This window comes from Eptatretus burgeri, chromosome 8 (genome assembly GCF_056783735.1).
Source record: "Eptatretus burgeri isolate ZD-2024b chromosome 8, Ebu_testis_v1, whole genome shotgun sequence".
NCBI lineage: Eukaryota > Metazoa > Chordata > Myxini > Myxiniformes > Myxinidae > Eptatretus > Eptatretus burgeri.
Window position 1 is genome coordinate 105,556,651 of NC_140968.1, and position 19,339 is coordinate 105,575,989.

The window sequence follows — 19,339 nt, forward strand, 5'->3', positions numbered from 1 at the left end:
AAGCTCAGCGTGCGCAACCTGCTCATCGCAGGCCTATCGTGTCCCGCTCATCAATCTCTGTTCAACAACAGTTGGTTCACCAATGCCAAATGCCATGCAGGTAATACGGAGCAAAAAGCAGGGATCGGTCAAACTCATGGATGAATTAAATGTGAAGTGCCAATTAAAATGACATGCTGAAAGCAAACAAGTTTAACAAAAAAGAGAAACCAAAAATGACCGGAAGAAGAGCAATAAAAGTTATTTCATTGTGCGGTTTAGAATGATAATGACAGGAGGGTATATGCTGGCAAGGTGCGAACGTTTCACATCGGAGCATCCGCAAGACTACTCCTTACCTCGCCGTTGATCATGTCCAAGCTCTATGCAAAGAAAGCCACAAGGGGAGGGGAAAAGTCCGGCTTTGAATCACTATTCCGCACCGAGTGTTTACTGCTGGGCTCTCCGACGTCAAGTTACAACAATCGATCACACAAGTGGAATACTTTGTGCAATTCCAAGAAGTGTTCGAGTGCGTGCAATTGCAAAAGTGTCTGGGGATCTTAAGGATGTGTTTGCTCACACCAATGATTGGCCTGCCAAGGTGCTATTAAAGGAATGGAGACCAGAATAATGCTGAGTTTAACAAAGTACTGTACACTCGAATAACACTGCAGGCCAATTTTGTTAAGATAATCACAAAAGACGATTTATTCATGAAAAGAAGTATAAACCTTCAGCCATGCACAGATCCTGCTGCTCATTACAGCTCTCTAAAGGGTAGATCATATATGCAGCACATTCGGCAGGAGAACATCATCAGTCTCAAGCTGCAGAGACAACCTAACCAGAGAGGAGACGCCTCATCCACGGATACGTGTTTCTGACTGCAAGCTGCCTGGACCATCTCACCGGAAGAAAGGAGAGGTACCATCCGCAGATACGTGTCTGGCTACAAGCTACGTGGACCATCTCACCAGAGAGGGGAGGTATAACCCGCGGATTCATGTGTTTGGCTCCGAGCTTCATAGACCATATCACCAGAGAGAAGCACCACTGGCGGACACACGTATCTGGCTACATGGCTTATTACTGGCAAATTTTTGAAGTATATTGGTTGGTCTTGTGTGTTATCACTTGGCAAAATAATAATATTTTTTTTTGACAAGTATGTTGATCGCCTCTGTTTGTTACTTGCAAAATTGAAGATTTTTCCAGTGTATTGGTCAGTCGATTTTGTTATTCCGTTTGTCTGTTTATCGCCTACAGGGCACAATTTTAAACCGATCTTCACAAAACTTCACCACGTGGTAGGGTTTGTCAGAAGGAAGAAGCCTATTGTTTTTGAGAGGTCCAAAGGTAAACATAAGCCCAGGGTCAACAACTAAAGAGGTATTTCGAAAATCCTCAATTTTGAGCCGACTGACTTGAAATTTGAAGAGGATTTTATATTTCAAGTCACTAAATTCAACTAACCAAGTATTTTTAAGGTCAAATTTGTTTTATGGATTTCGCAAGTATCGTGCTCTACACGTCTTTCTTGTATATTTTATTCATCTATTTCCAATTATATCGTTTGTTCGTATGTTACAAAATTCACCCCAAAGACCAATCGTTATTTTCTTCACTCATCAGGAGTGCATGTTGATCGAATTAGTGCGAGGGTTTTTGACATCACTTTTGCTGAATGGTTTTGGTATTGAATGCCAGATTGTCATAACCATATCATGTTGAATTTTCATAACAACATGCACATCACAAAAAAAAAAAAAAAATAAACAACTTTTAAGCTATGGAATAAACAACAGATTCACAGTTCAGAAATTTCTGAGTCATGTATACGAGTCAACATCCCATCAGACTGACAGTTCACAGATATACCTTATTCAGGTGTTCAAAGGTTTACGACTCATTGTGAGGATCATGATCTTGTCATCCTTGCCAGAAAGAACCATTTTAAAAACAGCATGATCTCTCCAGATTGACCGACAAAGAGCAATCAACCACCGAATTCCAACGCAGACAATTTTGACCAAGCTTCATGCCAGTTTTCTGGGGTCCAGAAGACCACTAGGCTTTCATCATTCAAACACAGTGCCATTGGACAGCAGTGTATGCATCGAGCATCACATCATCACAACTGGAGGGTGAACCGTTGGTTATGTGTTCCTTTCACTGATGCATAGACTCTGCCTGTTCTTCAATGATGGATATGCTGGGATCCGGAGATAAAGTGGGGAGTGAACATGATTGGGACATCCTCGAGAGGTGTGTTTGTAGTCATCGAGTCCACCCACAATCTCAGCATCAACTGCAAGTGGCCCTGGTTGAAGAATGGTGCAACATCCCTCAACGAGAGCTGGATCATCTGGTTTACTTGACGACAAGACATGTACAAGTTTATATTGAGGTCAATGACAGCCCCAAAGATCATGAAGGGCATCTCTGAAAATGTAACCATGACTGTGAACATTTTCAGACTGATGCCGTTTGCCAAAGTAGAATGAAAACATAGTCTTGCTTGAGGAGGCTAGTGTCGGTGGACAGGTAGGTATAACAGTGGATGAAACCCACAGGATGTCTGTCGATCGAGCTATGCTAACCATGGTGGCTATAGCTCAATCAACATCTTGTTGATGTCATCCATTGATGCCATTGCCAGTGTGCATGATCATTTAAGACACAAGATTTAAGACACATGATCATTTAAGACACAAGGCACACAGATTTGGATCTCTGATTTCTACTTGCTTTAAACAATTTAACCTCGTGGCATCGAGTGTTATCATGTTTCTTTATAGAGTGTACAGATGAACTAGCTTGTCCTCTTCAACCACAATAGCAATACATTTGAACGTGTTGCCTAACTCTTTCTGAATACACTTTAAAAATGTGAATGTGCAACTACCAAGTTATTGCCATGTAGAAGGTACAAATAAAAAGCAAAAGCCATGTACAAGGTATCGTATTTGAATTGGCTGCTTTCACATTACCAAAACATGAATCACCCTGTCATGAAATACTGGTATGACAGTTTATAGCTCGGTGGGGATTCAAACCCTGGCTCGACAGCTTAGAGGCGAGTGTGCGTACCCAGTGTGACCACTCCTCATTTTCATAAATGCCAAGGTGAGCCAATTTTAAAAAGCCAATAATTCACAAGGTTTCGGAAAAGCGATGATAACACTGAACAACAAAAATTTTTTACTGGAGATGTGTAAAGTGATTTAGACTAATTTGGGTACGCTGATTTCAAAAATCATAACCGTTTTGCTGTATCACGTCAGGATTTTCAGGAACAGAAATATTCCCATTGCCTAGAAGTCAGGATTTCAATGAAATTTACAAAAATTCATTTATTCATTTATTTCATCATGAATGCTTCAAAATTATAGAAATTACAGAAAAACTCCACTAGAATGTAATTAAAAATGCTTTAGGCATTTGGCTTTGCGTTTGTGCTGCTCTGTGTCAGTTTCACGATGCAGGAACCAGCAGAAATCGCCCATCATGTTCGGGTTGTGCCGCCCTTGGTAATGCGTCTCCATGAGTGAAATCTCTTGGTGGAATCGCTCGCCGTGCTCGTCCGAGACTGCTCCCAAGTTGTCAGGGAAGAAGTTCAGGTGCTGGTGTAGGAAATGGATTTTCAGGGACATCCTGGAGCCAAGTTTCCTGAAGGACTCCAGCAGCTGCTGCACTATTTCTTCATAGTTGTCCGCGCGCTCATTCCCCAAGAAGTTGTCCGTCACAGCTTTGAAGCTCCTCCACGCTGCCAGCTCTTTGGGGTTTAGAGTTGTCGGAAAAGTTTCGTCTTTCATAATCTGTCGGATTTGCGGTCCAACAAAGACACCAGCCTTGATCTTGGCCTCCGACAAGGTGTTGCCAAACTTTTCCTTGAGGTATAAAAACCCACGCCCATTCAGATCCATTGCCCGTACAAAACTTTTCATCAAGCCGAGCTTTATGTGGAGTGGTGGAAGGAAAACCTTGGCTGGGTCGACAAGGGCGACATGCTTCACGTTGTGTCGACCAGGTACATGCTCTTTTCGCTCTTCCCAATCTTTCTTCGTCCAGTGATTCTTGTCGTCTCTGCTATCCCAGAGACAAAGGAAGCACATGTATTTCGTGTAGCCTGACTGCAGCCCTAACAACAGCGCCCCACTTTCAAGTCTCCGCAGATGTGACAGTTGAAGTCATTGTACTTGATGGAATCAAGCAGCTGCCGCATAGTCTCATAGGTCTCTGTCATGCCGAACGCGTGAGCCAGTGGGACTGATGGTTTCTCGTTGCCATTGTGGAGCAAAACAGCCTTCAAGCTGTTCTTCCCCGAGTCTATGAAGAGGCGCCAGTCTGCAGGATCGTGATCACACCCAAGTTCTTTCAACAGACCGTTGATGTCACTGCAGAATGTCATCGTGTCTTCCATCTCAAAGAACTCAGCCATGTCTCTGTGACATGCTCTGAACAAGGATATCTTGGTGTTAGGTTCAAGTAGATTCCACTGCTGCAGCCTTGATCCAAGCAGCTCTGCCTTCGCCTTTGACAGCGAGAGATCTCTTACAAGATCATTTAAGTCTCCCTGGTTCAGAAGGTGTGATTCTTGAGTGTCGGGTTCAAAAGGTTCATCATCACCATCCTCTTCACCACTGCTTACAGCTATGTTCTGATCAGCTGGAGGTGTTGGAACGGGGTTCTCGTCATCATGAGGCACAGGTTTACGAGCAGAGACGCAGTCAGCGTACTTGATGTGACCTTTATTCTTCTTGTTGAAGCCGGCGATGCTTGTGCAGCAGAAATAACAATCATCATGATGATTCTGCGGCTCACGCCATATCATGGGCACCGCAAATGGCATGCTCGCGCGCTTGCCCACCAACCACTGAGTCAAGGTTGTGTGACAGCTTGTGCAGCAGATGTGTGGTGCCCAGCTCTGTTCTTGGTCCCCCACCTTAGACCCGAAGTAGTGAAAGTAGGCGGCCTTCATTTTCACTGCTGTAGATATACTTCGCTGTTGATCTTTTTTGGTATACCGACCACAGACATAACAGAAGTTGTCAGGATGATTGGTACAGGAACGCCTACTCATCTTTATCTGAAAGAAAGAAATATAACACAAGTTAACAACAATTGTACGAAATAGACATGTTAAAGACATATGTAAATTTCATTGAAATCCTGACTTCTAGGCAATGGGAATATTTCTGTTCCTGAAAATCCTGACGTGATACAGCAAAACGGTTATGATTTTTGAAATCAGCGTACCCAAATTAGTCTTAATCACTTTACACATCTCCAGTAAAAAAAATTTTTTGAAATTTGTTGTTCAGTGTAATAGAAAACCTATACGCCAAGAAAACCTATAGAAAACCAAGACGCCAAGGTGAACAACGAATAGCCAAGATCTTGTGAAAAAAGCCAAGGAGTGGTCACACTGTGCGTACCTCGAGGCTAGCCTGCCAGGATATACATTACCCTTCTGCGCTTCTGGACAAAGAAGACTACATAAAGCAACCAAGAAAAGTCCTCAATAGTTATCTCCACCACAGAAGGTGAAGGAGGTGATGTTTTCCCCCCTTTCGGTTTGTTTGTAACTTGCAAATTCGAAGATTTTTCAAGTATATTGGTCCATCGATTTTAGTATTCTGTATGTCTGTCTGTTTGTTTATTGCCAACAGGTCACAATTCTAAACCCATCGTCATGAAACTTCACCAAGACGTAGAGATAGCCTCAAATGAGAAGCCGATTGATTTTGAGGTCAAAGGTCATCCTGAGGTCAAATTTCTAAAATTTTCATTTTTCATCAGATTAACCTGAAAATTAAGCAGCAATTGCATAGTGCATCACTGAATTTGGAAACTATTTTTGAGGTCAAAAGGTCAAACTTCTAAAATCATCAATTTCAATCTGAAAAATAATCAATTTTCATCTGATTGACCTAAGCTTTGATGAAGATTGTCAATTTTAATCTTAATGAAATGGACAATTTTATGTATCCATGGCAACCTTTCAAGAAGAGCGGTGGATTTTGCAAGTATTGTGCTCTGCACAACATCTTTTTTGGGTGGTCGATAGACTACCGTTATTCTCAGGTTTTCCGTCTGTCTGTTTGTTTGTATGTAATGGACAGCTCTGGAGGCCAGAGGAGTCAACCGATTTTGACGAAACTTGACAGGTAGGTTCATACCAGGATCTAGTTGTATGCTTTTGAGCACCGTTGCTATGGACGCCACCGTTGCCTAGCAACGGGACTTTGAAATTTTTGAAAAAAATCCGAAAATAAATTTTTTGCGAAAATCTAAAATCGGCTTCCGCACTGAAATGCACACTATAATCAACCACTTTGTCAAAAAATTTCAGCCCGATCCGTCAAAAACTGTATGACTAGTATGCAATTATATAGCGACCAGCCATGTCGCCTACCGGCTTGTCTTGTTTGTTTGTCTGTGTGCAAGATATCTCACAAAGCTGTGGATGGATTCAGATGAAATTTGGAGAGGTTGGGTGTGTGACAAGGACAAACTGATTAGATTTTGGTAAAGATTCAGATGAAGCTACTGGAATTTTTTAAAGGGATTCTTCCCTATTGAGAGATAGGGCCAAAAACGATATATATATATCACGATCTCTCAAAAAGTTGTGGACGGATTCGGACGAAACTTGGTGGACACGTTGGGTGGTGACGAGGATGAATTGATTCGATTTTGGTGAAGATCCTGATCGAAATCTGGAACCGAGAATTTTTTAACTTTCAAAGTCATTCTTCACCATTGAGAGATTGGGCCAAAAACGATATGTAGCATGATATTTCAAAAATCCATTGGGCCCAATATGTTCTCGTGCATCAAGTATTGTGTGGCGGAGGAAAGCGCTCTACTGAGTGCCCTTCTAGAATTTATATTGTGACAGTTAAGAAACCGGCCCTGGGTGAACGAACCTCCATGACGAATAGAGTTCCCTCGTCAGTTATATCGTTATATTAATATGTGTGCCCAGACAGGCCCCCACCCATCGCCAAGAGGGGAGCTGGACAAATGTGTTGTGTTGGGCTATAATAGATCTTCCTCCTCCTCCTCTATACCCCTTCTGTCCTTCCTTTATTCCTCCTTTAAATAATCTTTTATTCATGGACCATATATGGTGGTTGTCATTTCATGCCCAACGTCATACAAGTTGCCTCTCTCTCTTTCCCAAAATTACCATTTAACAGTCTTTACATAAATATCGGGTGCAACCCGCTATTCATAAATTTCCTTTCATTCTTTATTTTATGAACCCTTTCATGCAGCAACACACAAAACCACCTTCTGAAACAATGCACCACGGGCAACCACAAATTCAGATGATGAGGGAGAGAACAACATTCCTGTTTTCAAACAAATTGGGCAGGAAAGACCATTGGGCGCAAACACCCATTAAAGATGAGATAGCATCAGCTTAGGGGAGGACCTCAACTCAAGTATTTTTGACAGCCAAAGGAGGTATTGACTGGTGAGCACACCAATGAGGAGGCGCTGTCACGGGTCAAAGGGCAAGGCACGGCCTTTGCTCTTGGGAGCTCCAACACCCATGAACTCTGATCCCCCCCCCCCCGGCCCCATGTCTCCACCCCATTCAAGCTGCTTAAAAGGCAGAACGCCAGACCGTTCGCTACTGTTGGAATATTCTGGGGACCCCGAAACAACCTTCATGCCTGTTCATACTAGGGGGAGACCATTGTTGGAGTTTGCGCTGAGGCCAAGACAAGCTGCGCCAGATGATGCTGAGAGAACGGCACGACGGTTGGTCAAGCATGAGGTCGAGGTACGAGAGTGGACAAGCTGGGAGGTCCTAAGCGTGGGAAGATAGCTCCATGCTGACATATACTATGTGTCTCTTGCTGTCCTCCAAAGAACCCCTATTCTTGGGTTCCAAAGAACTCCAAAGAAACACTATTCTTCAAGAGCTATCGTTGACTTTCCTCTTGACCCTTCCGGGTGAGGCTTTACATATACACCTCATATTTTCCTATTTAAGCACACATCGCTCACATTGCATCTAGACTTTTCTGCTTTTCCTCCTTGTTCTTCATTTGTTTCGGGATTGGCATATGTCCATCGACACGCGCCACGGTGAATCAAAGTACGAACCAATGCCTTGATCTACCTCTATCTTCTGTTCTTCCTATCTACACTTCCTCAGTGTGATTCTGCAGTTGCTATGTTGTGTGTGTGTGTGTGTGTGTGTCACCGATTACGATCAGATTGTATAAGGGGAATAAGTGCTAAGGGTTAGGATCTGTCCTTTTGTGCCTTTTCTTGATCGTTTTATATGCTTGTAAAGAGATGCCACTGATTACATTGATTGTTTGGTTGTGTTTGTAAATAAATGTGCTTGTTGAACTGTTAAGCATTTTCTACCTGCTTGCTTTGTCCTTTCCCACAATGGCTCGATTTAGCGTGTAAAAATTAGATAGACGGAATCTTCTGCCCCATTGATTGGCTCTGCAATTCACCAGCACATACTCAGGGTTCCCATATATCTATACTAATAAATGTCAGTGTGTGTGTGTGTGTGTGTGTGTGTGTGTGTGTGTGTGTGTGTGTGTGTGTGTGTCATTGTCTCTCTCTCTCTCTCTCTCTCTCTCTCTCTCTCTCTCTCTCTCTCTCTCTCTCTCTCTCTCTCTCTCTCTCTCTCTCTCTCTCTCTCTCTCTCTCCCTCTCTCCCTCCCACCCCTATCCCTCTCTTTCTCTCTCCCACCCCTATGCCCCTCTCTCTCTCCCACCCCTATCAATCTCTGTATTTGATAACAACTCTCTCCATACCAAAGATGGAAAAACAAATAATGTCTGAAATCCATTTTCTGCCAGTCATATTATAAATACTGCCTGGAAACAGATACCGCTCGGACATGTCTGGAGATAAACACCATCTGGAAACAAACACCGCCAGGACACATCTGGAAATAACACCGCCCGGACACATCCGGAACCAAGCTGTCCAGAGACAAACATCGCCCGAATATAAACACTGACTGGAGACATCCAAAGACGGTGAGACGGCGAGAGAGACGGCGAGAGAGAGAGAGAGAGAGAGAGAGAGAGAGAGAGAGAGAGAGAGAGAGAGAGAGAGAGAGAGAGAGAGAGAGAGATGGTGAGAGAGTACCTCTGTCCCGAGATGGAAGCCCATGGAAGCTACCCCTCGCTGCAATGCATTCCACACAGACCGAGGATATAAACATTCAATTTTCACAAAACTTGATGCAACCGAGTGTTCATCAACCTTAGCGATAATGAAAAGTGAAAACAGAATTTAAATTCAAATTAAAATAAATGCGCGAAGCCGTGTTGAAGTCAGCGGACCTCGAGTTGCCCAATAAACAGGGCCAGACGACAGAGGTACCGATAAACTCGTTGGTCGAATTAAATCTTCTTAATAATCCCCATGAAACCCATTATGTATTATATCTGTCCGATGCTTCCTTATAGGCCATTCGACCAATCGGTCATTTTGCACTTGATGACCCTGTAACTTTGACCCCGAGGCGAAAACGTGAAAAAGGACTCAGACGATCTATAGAGAGCAACTTGTATTATCATCGTGTCAAGTTATAACTCAATCGGCCGAGACGTCAAGGAGAAGATAGAAAAATAAAAATGGTTGACAGACGGACGGACAGACAGACAGACAGACGGACGGATCTGAGGATATCGAACAGTTATATTAGGTCAGTGAGCTGACCTAACAAGAAACTAAACCACCAATGTCTTGACATTTTCAGATGTCGAGTTATTTAGTCCACGTGATCCGATCCTCCAAACTCAAATTATATTTCAATTACATACTTTACTGAATCCGTGAGAGTATATCAGAGAAAATCGCATCATATAATGCATGAAATCGCTCCAAGCTACTAATATGAAAACTAGAGGACCAACAAAAGTGATGTATGCAGTGATTTGTAGGTATGTTGAGGAGGCATTCGATGATATCAGTGAGGAAAGTGAAAAAAAACAACATTTTGAGCGCTTTATCACCAATAAACTGTTGAAGCCTGTTGCAACTCAAGGCATTGTTGAGCAGGCCAAACAGAATGACGAATTCAGACTCCAGCGAGGGAGAGCGAGGTGTCCAAGGATGCACGTATTGAAGAATGTAATTAAATAAGGCAGTTAATTACCTTCAAAAGGGGTTGTTTTAATGAACCCAAACACCCAATTTTCACTCTTGCACCTCCGAGGAGTTTCCTCAGTATGCATGCAAAGTTTCATGGCACGAGGTTTCAAACAGCTCGGACTAAATCCAACGGGGGCTAATCAAGCATGATGGACACGGAAGGAGCACACAAACAACAACCACAGCCATGACAGCAGCAACAACTACATGCCGTAAAATATCGTTTTTCACGTGTTTCACTTCATTTTTAATTGAGATTCACAGATAGACATGGAATATGTTTTTTAAAGTACAACATGCTCTCCTTTGATTAAACCCGAACAGCGAAGCGATGGGAGGCATGCCAAGTTCATGACAACTTACAGGTGCTAAAGATCAGGCTACTGATCAAGACATCGTGTTTGGTTATTGCTCCCTGGTGTGCCTGAAGTTACTTTAACAAAACAAATATATCCTCAACTGCAGTGTGTTCAAAACTTTATCAAATGCCACAGCAAAGGCATGGCATTGTCAAGACTCCACCACAGGTGTTTGGGTGAATATTGTTTTTACTTTCCACGACATTGAGTCGGTATCATGTTTCCATATGAAAGATGCTGAGCAATCAGACAGGCATAAACTCAGTTGGTAGTTGTGCCACATGGTTTTATGTGTGTTGCTAGTGGTATATGTGTTGTTGATAGTTGTGTCACAAACGAACTATGGTTTTAATGTTGTGGCAGCAGGAGGAACTGCATCATGGAGAACCATCTTGGAGGGAATGTTAAGGCTTTCGACCCGGCTGCAATCATTGAAGCACGAAATACCCCCCATGAGATGCTTTGGGGTAGGAAAGCGATTGTAAATTGAGCAACAAGTGAAAATTGCTAAAATTATGACTCAACTTTCAATTAGCAAAACGTGTGTAGCTCAAACACCCACAGCACTGCCAACTATTTATTGAAAGGGGGCAATAAATCAGGGGAATTGGCTTCATTGCCTGAGAATAAAAAAAACAGAGAGACCAGGATAAAGTGTTTTAAACACAATTTTCAACAACAGAGAGAGAGAGAGAGAGAGAGAGAGAGAGAGAGAGAGAGAGAGAGAGAGAGAGAGAGAGAGAGAGAGAGAGAGAGAGAGAGAGAGAGAGAGAGAGAGAGAGAGAGAGAGAGAGAGAGAGAGAGAGAGAGAGAGAGAGAGAGAGAGAGAGAGAGAGAGAGAGAGAGAGAGAGAGAGAGAGAGAGAGAGAGAGAGAGAGAGAGAGAGAGAGAGAGAGAGAGAGAGAGAGAGAGAGAGAGAGGATGATGATGATGATGATGATAGGCAGGAGTGCCCACACACTACATCACATCACACCAGCAATGTGGCATGGAATGTGGTGGATGTGGCCAATAGATCAGAACCCGCAATGTGCTGAGAATGTGGCAGATGGAACAGACATTGCACCCTTCAGATTAACTGAACACCAAGGAGAAAATTGAGCTTTGATGTCTGGTGGATGTCTGGTGGATGTCTGAGAGCAATTTCTCAAAATACACGATGTAACCTTATCGTGGCACTTCTCATTGATTCATTCCACATCACCACAGATCACACAGCATCCCCTAAATCCTGACAAGCTAATAATAATCAGTAACCTTGAGAGCAATGTAAGAAAGATCTGCTGATGCAGTGCCCCCTGTAGGAATTAGAGCAGGAACTTGTAATTTGTTCAGGGTGTCCACCAAGAATTAACCCCAGACAGGATGGCTAAAGGCAAGTTTGCTACCTCTTCCATCCAGTCCAATTATCCTTGTCCTGCATGTGATTAATGTACAAGCTCCATCATGACCCTTAGATCAACGTTTTAATTAACAATATCCCCCTTCCACCACGCGGTGGGGGATAAAAAAAAACACACTTTCAAACAACACGAATGTACTAAAAAGGAGAAAGAAATTAAGCAACAATGAGGGAAGCAACAAGTGACAGGAAAGCTCATACCATGGTAGCACAGCAAGAAAAATTCACCTTTGAATGCAAGGACGAGAAATTCCATTTCCTGTTAAAAGCTTTGTCTTTCAGGGAACTCGTGCAATTAGTTTGAATGCAATTTTCTCCAATGAAACATTTATACAAACTCGTCATTTTAGAAATGAAGGTACATATTGCAAGACAAGGTCAGGTGGTGCATGGGGTGAACAAACGCTGCGCTTATCAAGCCAACGCACGGAGTTCCATGGTGTTATTACACCCAATTATGAAGCCACTGAGCTTTGCAATAACGTTTCACTATTTGGAATATACTATGCACACTCATTGGAGGATATTGGACAAAATAGAGTGGTCAAGAGGTTTACAAATGCATTGCCTTTCAGAAAGTGGAACCTTTTTCATGGAGGAAGGTCACCAAAGGTATATTGTTTACTTTGCCAGAATGCCACAACAGCAAAACTACATCAGGGTAAACAGGAAGAGAGGGGAGTCACTTTGAAATGGTGTGCTGTCCCCTTTGGTACGGTAAATGAGCCATCGTGTCCTCATGCTGCAATTTATTGTCCTGTAGGATATAAAGGACATCCCACACAAGCATGTGATGAGGGGTAGGTCTGGTCGCCTGAAAGACCAGAGCAGGATGACAAATAATAGCCTGCACGAAATCTTTCACAATATTGGCCCCATGTGGCCCAGCATGCACGTTTGAAAATGAATTCCCAATTGAGAGATTGTTAGAGTAACATGGCTGAAAAATGATGTCCCGATGATAACGAGGTCATTTGGTGCATACTCCATGATGCATATCCACATCATGAATAATTCACCCCTGCAGTGATCATGAACCGCTTATTTTTCAGAAACATAGCGATCTACAGGATTCCAAGATGCACATATCCTGCTATCCTTAAGTCGAGATTAAATGTTGAAAAATAACGGACACCCATCGGGTCATCGTCAACCACCGGTGAACTTAGCATCACCGAGGTGTCTGCCCGTTCTCGGCAGTGTGTTGCCCCGATCCATAGCCATGTGAATGTGTGGCACGAAAGCAGTTTTGCTCAGTTTCTCATGAATCATCGGTGCTCTGAACCTCGGAATTGCTGATGTAAAGATAATGCAAGATATAAAATTGGGGAAGTCCAGCTACTCCGCCAAGGAGTTTGGGACATGTCCAGAAAAATGTTTCATAATGATGTGATTCATAAGACAGAACGTTTTTATGACTGTGATGAATTTTAATTATCTAAAATGCGAATTCCTGCATTGAGAAATTCTGCAATGAGAATTCCTGCAATGAGAAGTCCTGCAATGAGAAGTCCTGCAATGAAAATTCCTGCAATGAGAAGTCCTGCAATATGAGAAATCCTGAAATGAGAAGTCCTGCAATATGGGAAGTCCTGCAATGAATCCTGCAATGAGTCCTGCAATGAGAAGTCCTGCAATGAGAAGTCCTGCAATGAGAAATCCTGCAATGAGAAGTCCTGAAAAGAGAAATCCTGCAATGAGAAGTCCTGAAAGGAGAAGTCCTGAAAGGAGAAGTCCTGCAATTAGAAGTTCTGAAATGAGTTCTGCAATGAGGAGCCTTGCAATGAGAAGTTTGGAAAAGAGAAGCCAAATAGGACCGCGTGAAAAATCACTGCATTCGCCATTTTGAAACCACACAGTCAGATAAGTTCCATTTGAAATATAAAGAACACAAAGTTAATGATTTGTGCAAAATGCTTATTTTGTTTCAAAATATAAAGTTGGAAAAGCCCAAGGATGGGCAGACAGTGCAGATAACGAGTTCAAAGGATTTTGAGGAAAGTAATTTAACAAATGTTTGACTCGAGAGGTGTATGAAAGTGATTAAGGACCTCACAAAGTGATATTGGAAGACCGTTGCACTTTACTATCAGAATGAGGTGTTTCAAGTGGAAAACAATTTGCAAATCCCATCACGATTAATTTGAGCTTTATTTTAATGATGCAGGAGGAAATTCAAACTCATACATGGCTACCCCTGTGGTTTAAATTGTTTCTTCATGTACACCGATCATCATCCTTCATCATGATGCCACTAGATCACTGCCCTTGCCCGTTTATCACAGGCTATGTGCAAAGTGCTGCTTCAGTCGTCCTTCATGAGCAGCTTTTCACTGAATGCAAGGATCACATGTAAATTTATGGATTAGTGTTCACATTATTAATGAGTCTGCCACATACCAATAAGATCATTGCCAAATTCAAAGTTAATAAGGCAAGTATACTTTTCATTGAGCTTTTCCTGCCTGGTCCTGTTCTTTCCTTTCTTCCATCCCTTAGATTTTCACCTTCTCCATACAAGTGTTGAGGTTCAGACAAGAGCAGAACAACAGCTCAAGGGTAATCCCACAGAAAAGAGGGAGAAGGGGAAGAGCCTGAGCAAAAATGTAGAATTGCTCGCGAGAGCTGCAAAGTAATGTTCAGATGCATCCCGGGATGAGCAGAGATGTACATGAAAGAGAGACTGGGCTACAGGCTACAGCACGTGAAGAAAAGCTCAGAGATGGAGATGTGAGGTACAACAGGATGGTACAGAGGTGGAACGCATACCTTTACTCCGTCTATTCAGTGTTTGATTGTTCGCCTAACTATAAACTACCTGATTGTATGGTTAGCATGCAAGGTGAATCATCACCATGTGTACCATCCCCCGGATGGACATTAAACTGGACCTCGTGTCCGTCGGCATTAGTTGGTGGATGTTAAAGATCCCAAGGTGTCCTTCACGAAGAGCAGGTGAGCTATTGCCAGCACCCTGAATAAGTTACAGATTAATGGTCTTAACATCGCTGGGAAGACAAAGCAAACACGCACGCACTCCGCTCGGCTGAACAGTTTACGTTTAGTATCCCACTGATAGGCTGGATCTGAACCAAAATCGAATTGGCTTGTTCTTGTCAACTCACCAACTAATCCACCTAGTTTTGGTATAACTCGTCATATTTTTGAGATATCATGACATATAAATTTTGGCCCGATCTCTCAATTTTAGAAATTAGGTCGATGTGGAACTTTTCACCTCAAAAAAAGTTGTTGGTTGAATTCAGTGGCATGATATGCAAATACTCTTCAAATTTCAACTCGATCAGATCAAAATTGAGGATTAATTGTTGGTTGACCTCACTGACCTGATGTGCAAATCCTCTTCAAATTTTAAGCCAATCAGATGAAAATTGATGATTTTAGAAATATGACAAAGTTGTTGGCCTTTGGCCGATGTTGACCTTTTGACTTTTTGACCTCAAAATCCATAGGCTTCTTGTGTATGACGAAGTCTATCATTTGGTGAAGTTTCGTGAAGATTGGTTTAAAATTGTGAACTGAAGGCGATTGACATACAGACAAACAAACAGACAAATAGACAGACAGAATCACAGACCAGACCAACCAATATACAGTGGAACTTCCCGGACTTGGCACCTCGAGGGACTGGACCAAAAGTGACAACTTCGAGAAATTGCCAAGTCCGAGAAGTTGGGAGTTCCCGGCAAGAGTGCCAACAAAAAGACACAATGGAACAGTGAAGTGATTTATACAATTTATGTACATTTATTAACACACAAGAAATACGTACAATAACTTCTATTTTAAAACCTTAGCAAGATATACAATGGTGTTTATTTAAAATTACCAAATTACATACATGTATCTTCATTATTACATGTAACAATAATTTTATTAGCTATCCTGGCGAATGAAAAAAGACATTAAGTCTGTCTGGTGGGAAAAAGTCACGAATTTTTCTCGCAAAGAATTGTTCATCTGTGTGATAAGCTGCACATAATCGGGCATTTTCTCTCATAGAAAAAAAGTCTCTGAGCTTGTCCGTCATTTCAATCGCTTGTCTCATCGTGTGTTGTCTGGGATGGTTAATTTTCTGCATCGTCGTCATCGTAGTCATCACCAGTGGGCAGCGGGCAGTGACTGTCGTCCTCCATACAGTTGACGTCACTGGTGACGAGTTCGTTGTCACACACCTCGTATTCGATGGGAGTATTGTCTCCTGACCCGGTTGCACGTTGAAACCGTCGAACGAGATCGGTCAAAGGCATCTCGTCTTCTGGATCATCAGTGAACGTATCCGTGAAACCAGAGCGACCGAAGCAGGACGTAATGTGTTTGAAGCAGCGGGGTTTTTCAGACCTTCCAATGATCAAAGGCTTTTCAAACTCGCCTTTCATGTTGACACAAAGCATCGCAGTCAGGCGTTCCTTCGATCGTTTGCCACCCTTGCAGTCTGTGCCACGGACGTGCAGTGTTTTGTCTGGCAGAGCTCGGTAAAAAAAAGTCTTATTCTCTTCGTATGCTTGCATGAACTCTGCTTTTCACTTTAGAATGTTCTGTACCGTACCTCGGGCGATGCCGTACTGTTCCGCCAGACTTCCTTGTGATCGATCATCGCTGTTCTTGATGAGTTCCACCTTCCCTGCCAGGGCCATTTGCTTGAACTGTTTGCAAGGCAAGTTGCCAGCTGACTGGTTCGTCAAACCCATCGTGCCTTTTCTATATCGTTATTTGAGTCCAAACATCAAACTTGAGTCGAACTGTCATTAAACCATGCCTACATTGTCAATTGGGCCTATCACCGTGAAAGTTTGCTTTACTTCCAAGTCTGAGAAGTTGATTGGTTAATTGGGACCAGCTTTTGGGTGACAAGTGCTAGAAACGAGAAGTGCTAAGTCTGGGAAGTTTTGTCAATAAGAAATTGCATTAGCTTTGGTCGGGACCGGTTGGGACCAGCCGAAACTCGCCACGTAGGAGAAGTTGCCAACTCCAAGAAGTGCCAACTATGGGAAGTTCCACTGTACAGTACTTGTGAATGTTCAATTTCGCAAGTAACAAACAGACAGACTGGGGTGAAAACATAACCTCCGATCACCTTTGGTGACGAAGGTAGTTATACACTTGTTCATGGGTAAAATGGTCTCTCTTTTCTGCACAAAATCAGGGTTCATGGAAAAGTGAGGTGACAGAGGGTTAAAAAAAAAACAACAAAAACAGAACAAACTGTCAGTGGTATCACATTTGGACAATAAAAAAAAACGTAACAAATAAACAGGAAAAGAAGAGACAGGAGAAGTGGAGACAGGAGGGGAGAAAACAGAAATAAAATAATTAAATATTTGAATCCTTTCACGAATTTGACATAAAAAATAATACATCTGGGGAAACGACACTAAAACAGCAACAAACAAATTATTATTTATTTATGAAAAGCTCTCACACACCTCACTGGAAGAGACCACAAATGTGTGTGAACGTCCCATGTCAGGCTCTTGAGGCATCCATCCCAGCATGTCACAACTACTGCTACTGCTGGAAGTTCCCTTCATGCGGTGCTCACCAATTGAGAAGTTCTACAAACAGAAGAGTCACCAGGTATGGATGAGACCAAATGTGTTGGTGTTGAAAGCACAACAGTAGAGTACCAGCTTTGCGCATGAGATAATGGGATTTCAGATTGTGTTAGATGGTACCAACTTGAATCAGGTGGATCAACCTGATCCCTCCACTCCCTAACTCCCCCCAAAAAAAAAACACAAAGTAAAACCAGAGTGCATATGTGTGAGGGCAGTCAAAGGTCAACCAGCACTTCTTGGTTGGGAAATTAAAAAACGAAACTGATGTTTATGTAAATTCTTGATTTTCAAGGTTTTCCCACAATACTCATATATCTTACTTCCAATGGTGTAGAAACATTCTAATTAAGGAAGCATAAGATCTTCAGACATCTACACAGCCATTTCAGGACATCTGCTTTCACATACTCACTAATTTGAAACCAGATTGCACCAATATGCTCCTTGATTGGATCAAAGATATGGAAACCCAGTCCCACATTTTGATGAGCAGAGGAACAAATAAGTGCTTCCCTTCTGAAATGCCTTCTCAACGAACAACAGTTCTTTTGAATCCCCTTTGACTGGTGTTTACTTTATCAAAATTCAGGGGCAAATGAACTATGATTTCCATACCGTTGAAACCGAGGCCCAATTAATCTGCAAGCAAATATCACGCACAATGACAGATCAATTGGCCAAAATAAACTGTTAAACACAGTGTAATGCTTGAAGAGTCACAACACTTGGCTGCACTTGAGCATTTTAATCATCCATTCCTGACTCAAGTCCATTTTAAAAGCCTTTCCACCACTCGAGCATTTGTGTAACACCTACATCACCAAACCTCTTCTTCTTCTTGCACTCCACACACCGATACATGGATGGGGCTGCTAACACGACACATAAAACATTTATTGTGAGTTAAATTGAGGATAATAAAGGAATTCTCGTGAGTTCATTTGAAGATCATGAAATAATTATTGTGAGTTAAATTGAGGATAATAAAGGAATTCTAGTGAGTTAAATTGAGGATCATAAAGCAATTTTGGTGAGTTAAATTGAGGATAACAAAGGAATTCCCATGAGTTGAATTGAGGATAATAATATGGATACAAACAAACACGACATAATAGTGACCGAAGCTTTTCATGCTGCACTCTTCAGGGTAAAAAAATCGCAGCAAGTGAAGGAGGAAGTGAAGGCGCGTGCTTTATATGCAGGTCTCAATAAGGTAGACGCTGATTGGTTCAACCGTAATGACGTCACGCTTAATCCGAACGCCCATTGGTCAGCTCATCATCTTCACCTCGAGCTCCCATTGGCTGGAGCGGAGTTCGTCGATGATTGACATTTGCAACCACATCCTGGAGAGAGGGGGGATGGGTTTCCCCAAAGGTCCATTCACCATTTGTTACCGTACTTCCCTTGATCTTTCCATGCTGAAAGAAACACAGAGATCATACAAATTCCTTTTGACGACATAATATTGGATCAGTGGTAAGGATGAAGGTTGCTTCCAACATACGTAAATGAAATGAGCTCTGACCTCGGCTCCATATCCTGAACATCTCTGCATTGTACTGATCTGCACAGATAGGGTTGGCAACCAGGTGCTGTGCAATGGCAGATGAAGCAGGTACAGTGGCCGGTGGTTGCTGGATATTTCTGCATGCTCGCACTGGTTGTGTTCTAACCCTCACAATCTTTCTTCGAATCGCCAGGGGGATGTGTTGTTTGATCTGATCAGCTAATCTTAGTGTTGTGCGGCCCACGTACCGAGCTTCACATCGGCACTTAAACTCATAAATAACATTGCTGGTTTGTGAGGTGGGTAGCACATCCTTGTTGACTGACATCAGCAAACGGCGAGAGGTAAAGATTACTC

General features: G+C 42.5%; 1 protein-coding gene across 5 annotated transcripts in view; it reads right to left on the reverse strand.

Moving 5' to 3' along the window:
- Positions 1–19,339, reverse strand: part of LOC147022485 (neurabin-2-like) — a 262,931-nt gene that overhangs the window by 22,805 nt on the left and 220,787 nt on the right. For 3 of the 5 annotated variants that reach the window (XM_085893427.1, XM_085893426.1, XM_085893425.1), the window contains one exon: positions 17,341–17,469. In XM_085893427.1, coding sequence (XP_085749553.1) covers positions 17,341–17,469 — 129 coding nt within the window. Of the gene's footprint in view, positions 1–15,680; positions 17,120–17,340; positions 17,470–19,339 lie in introns of those variants that run through there. The other 2 variants (XM_085893428.1, XM_085893429.1) reach the window with 2 other exon arrangements.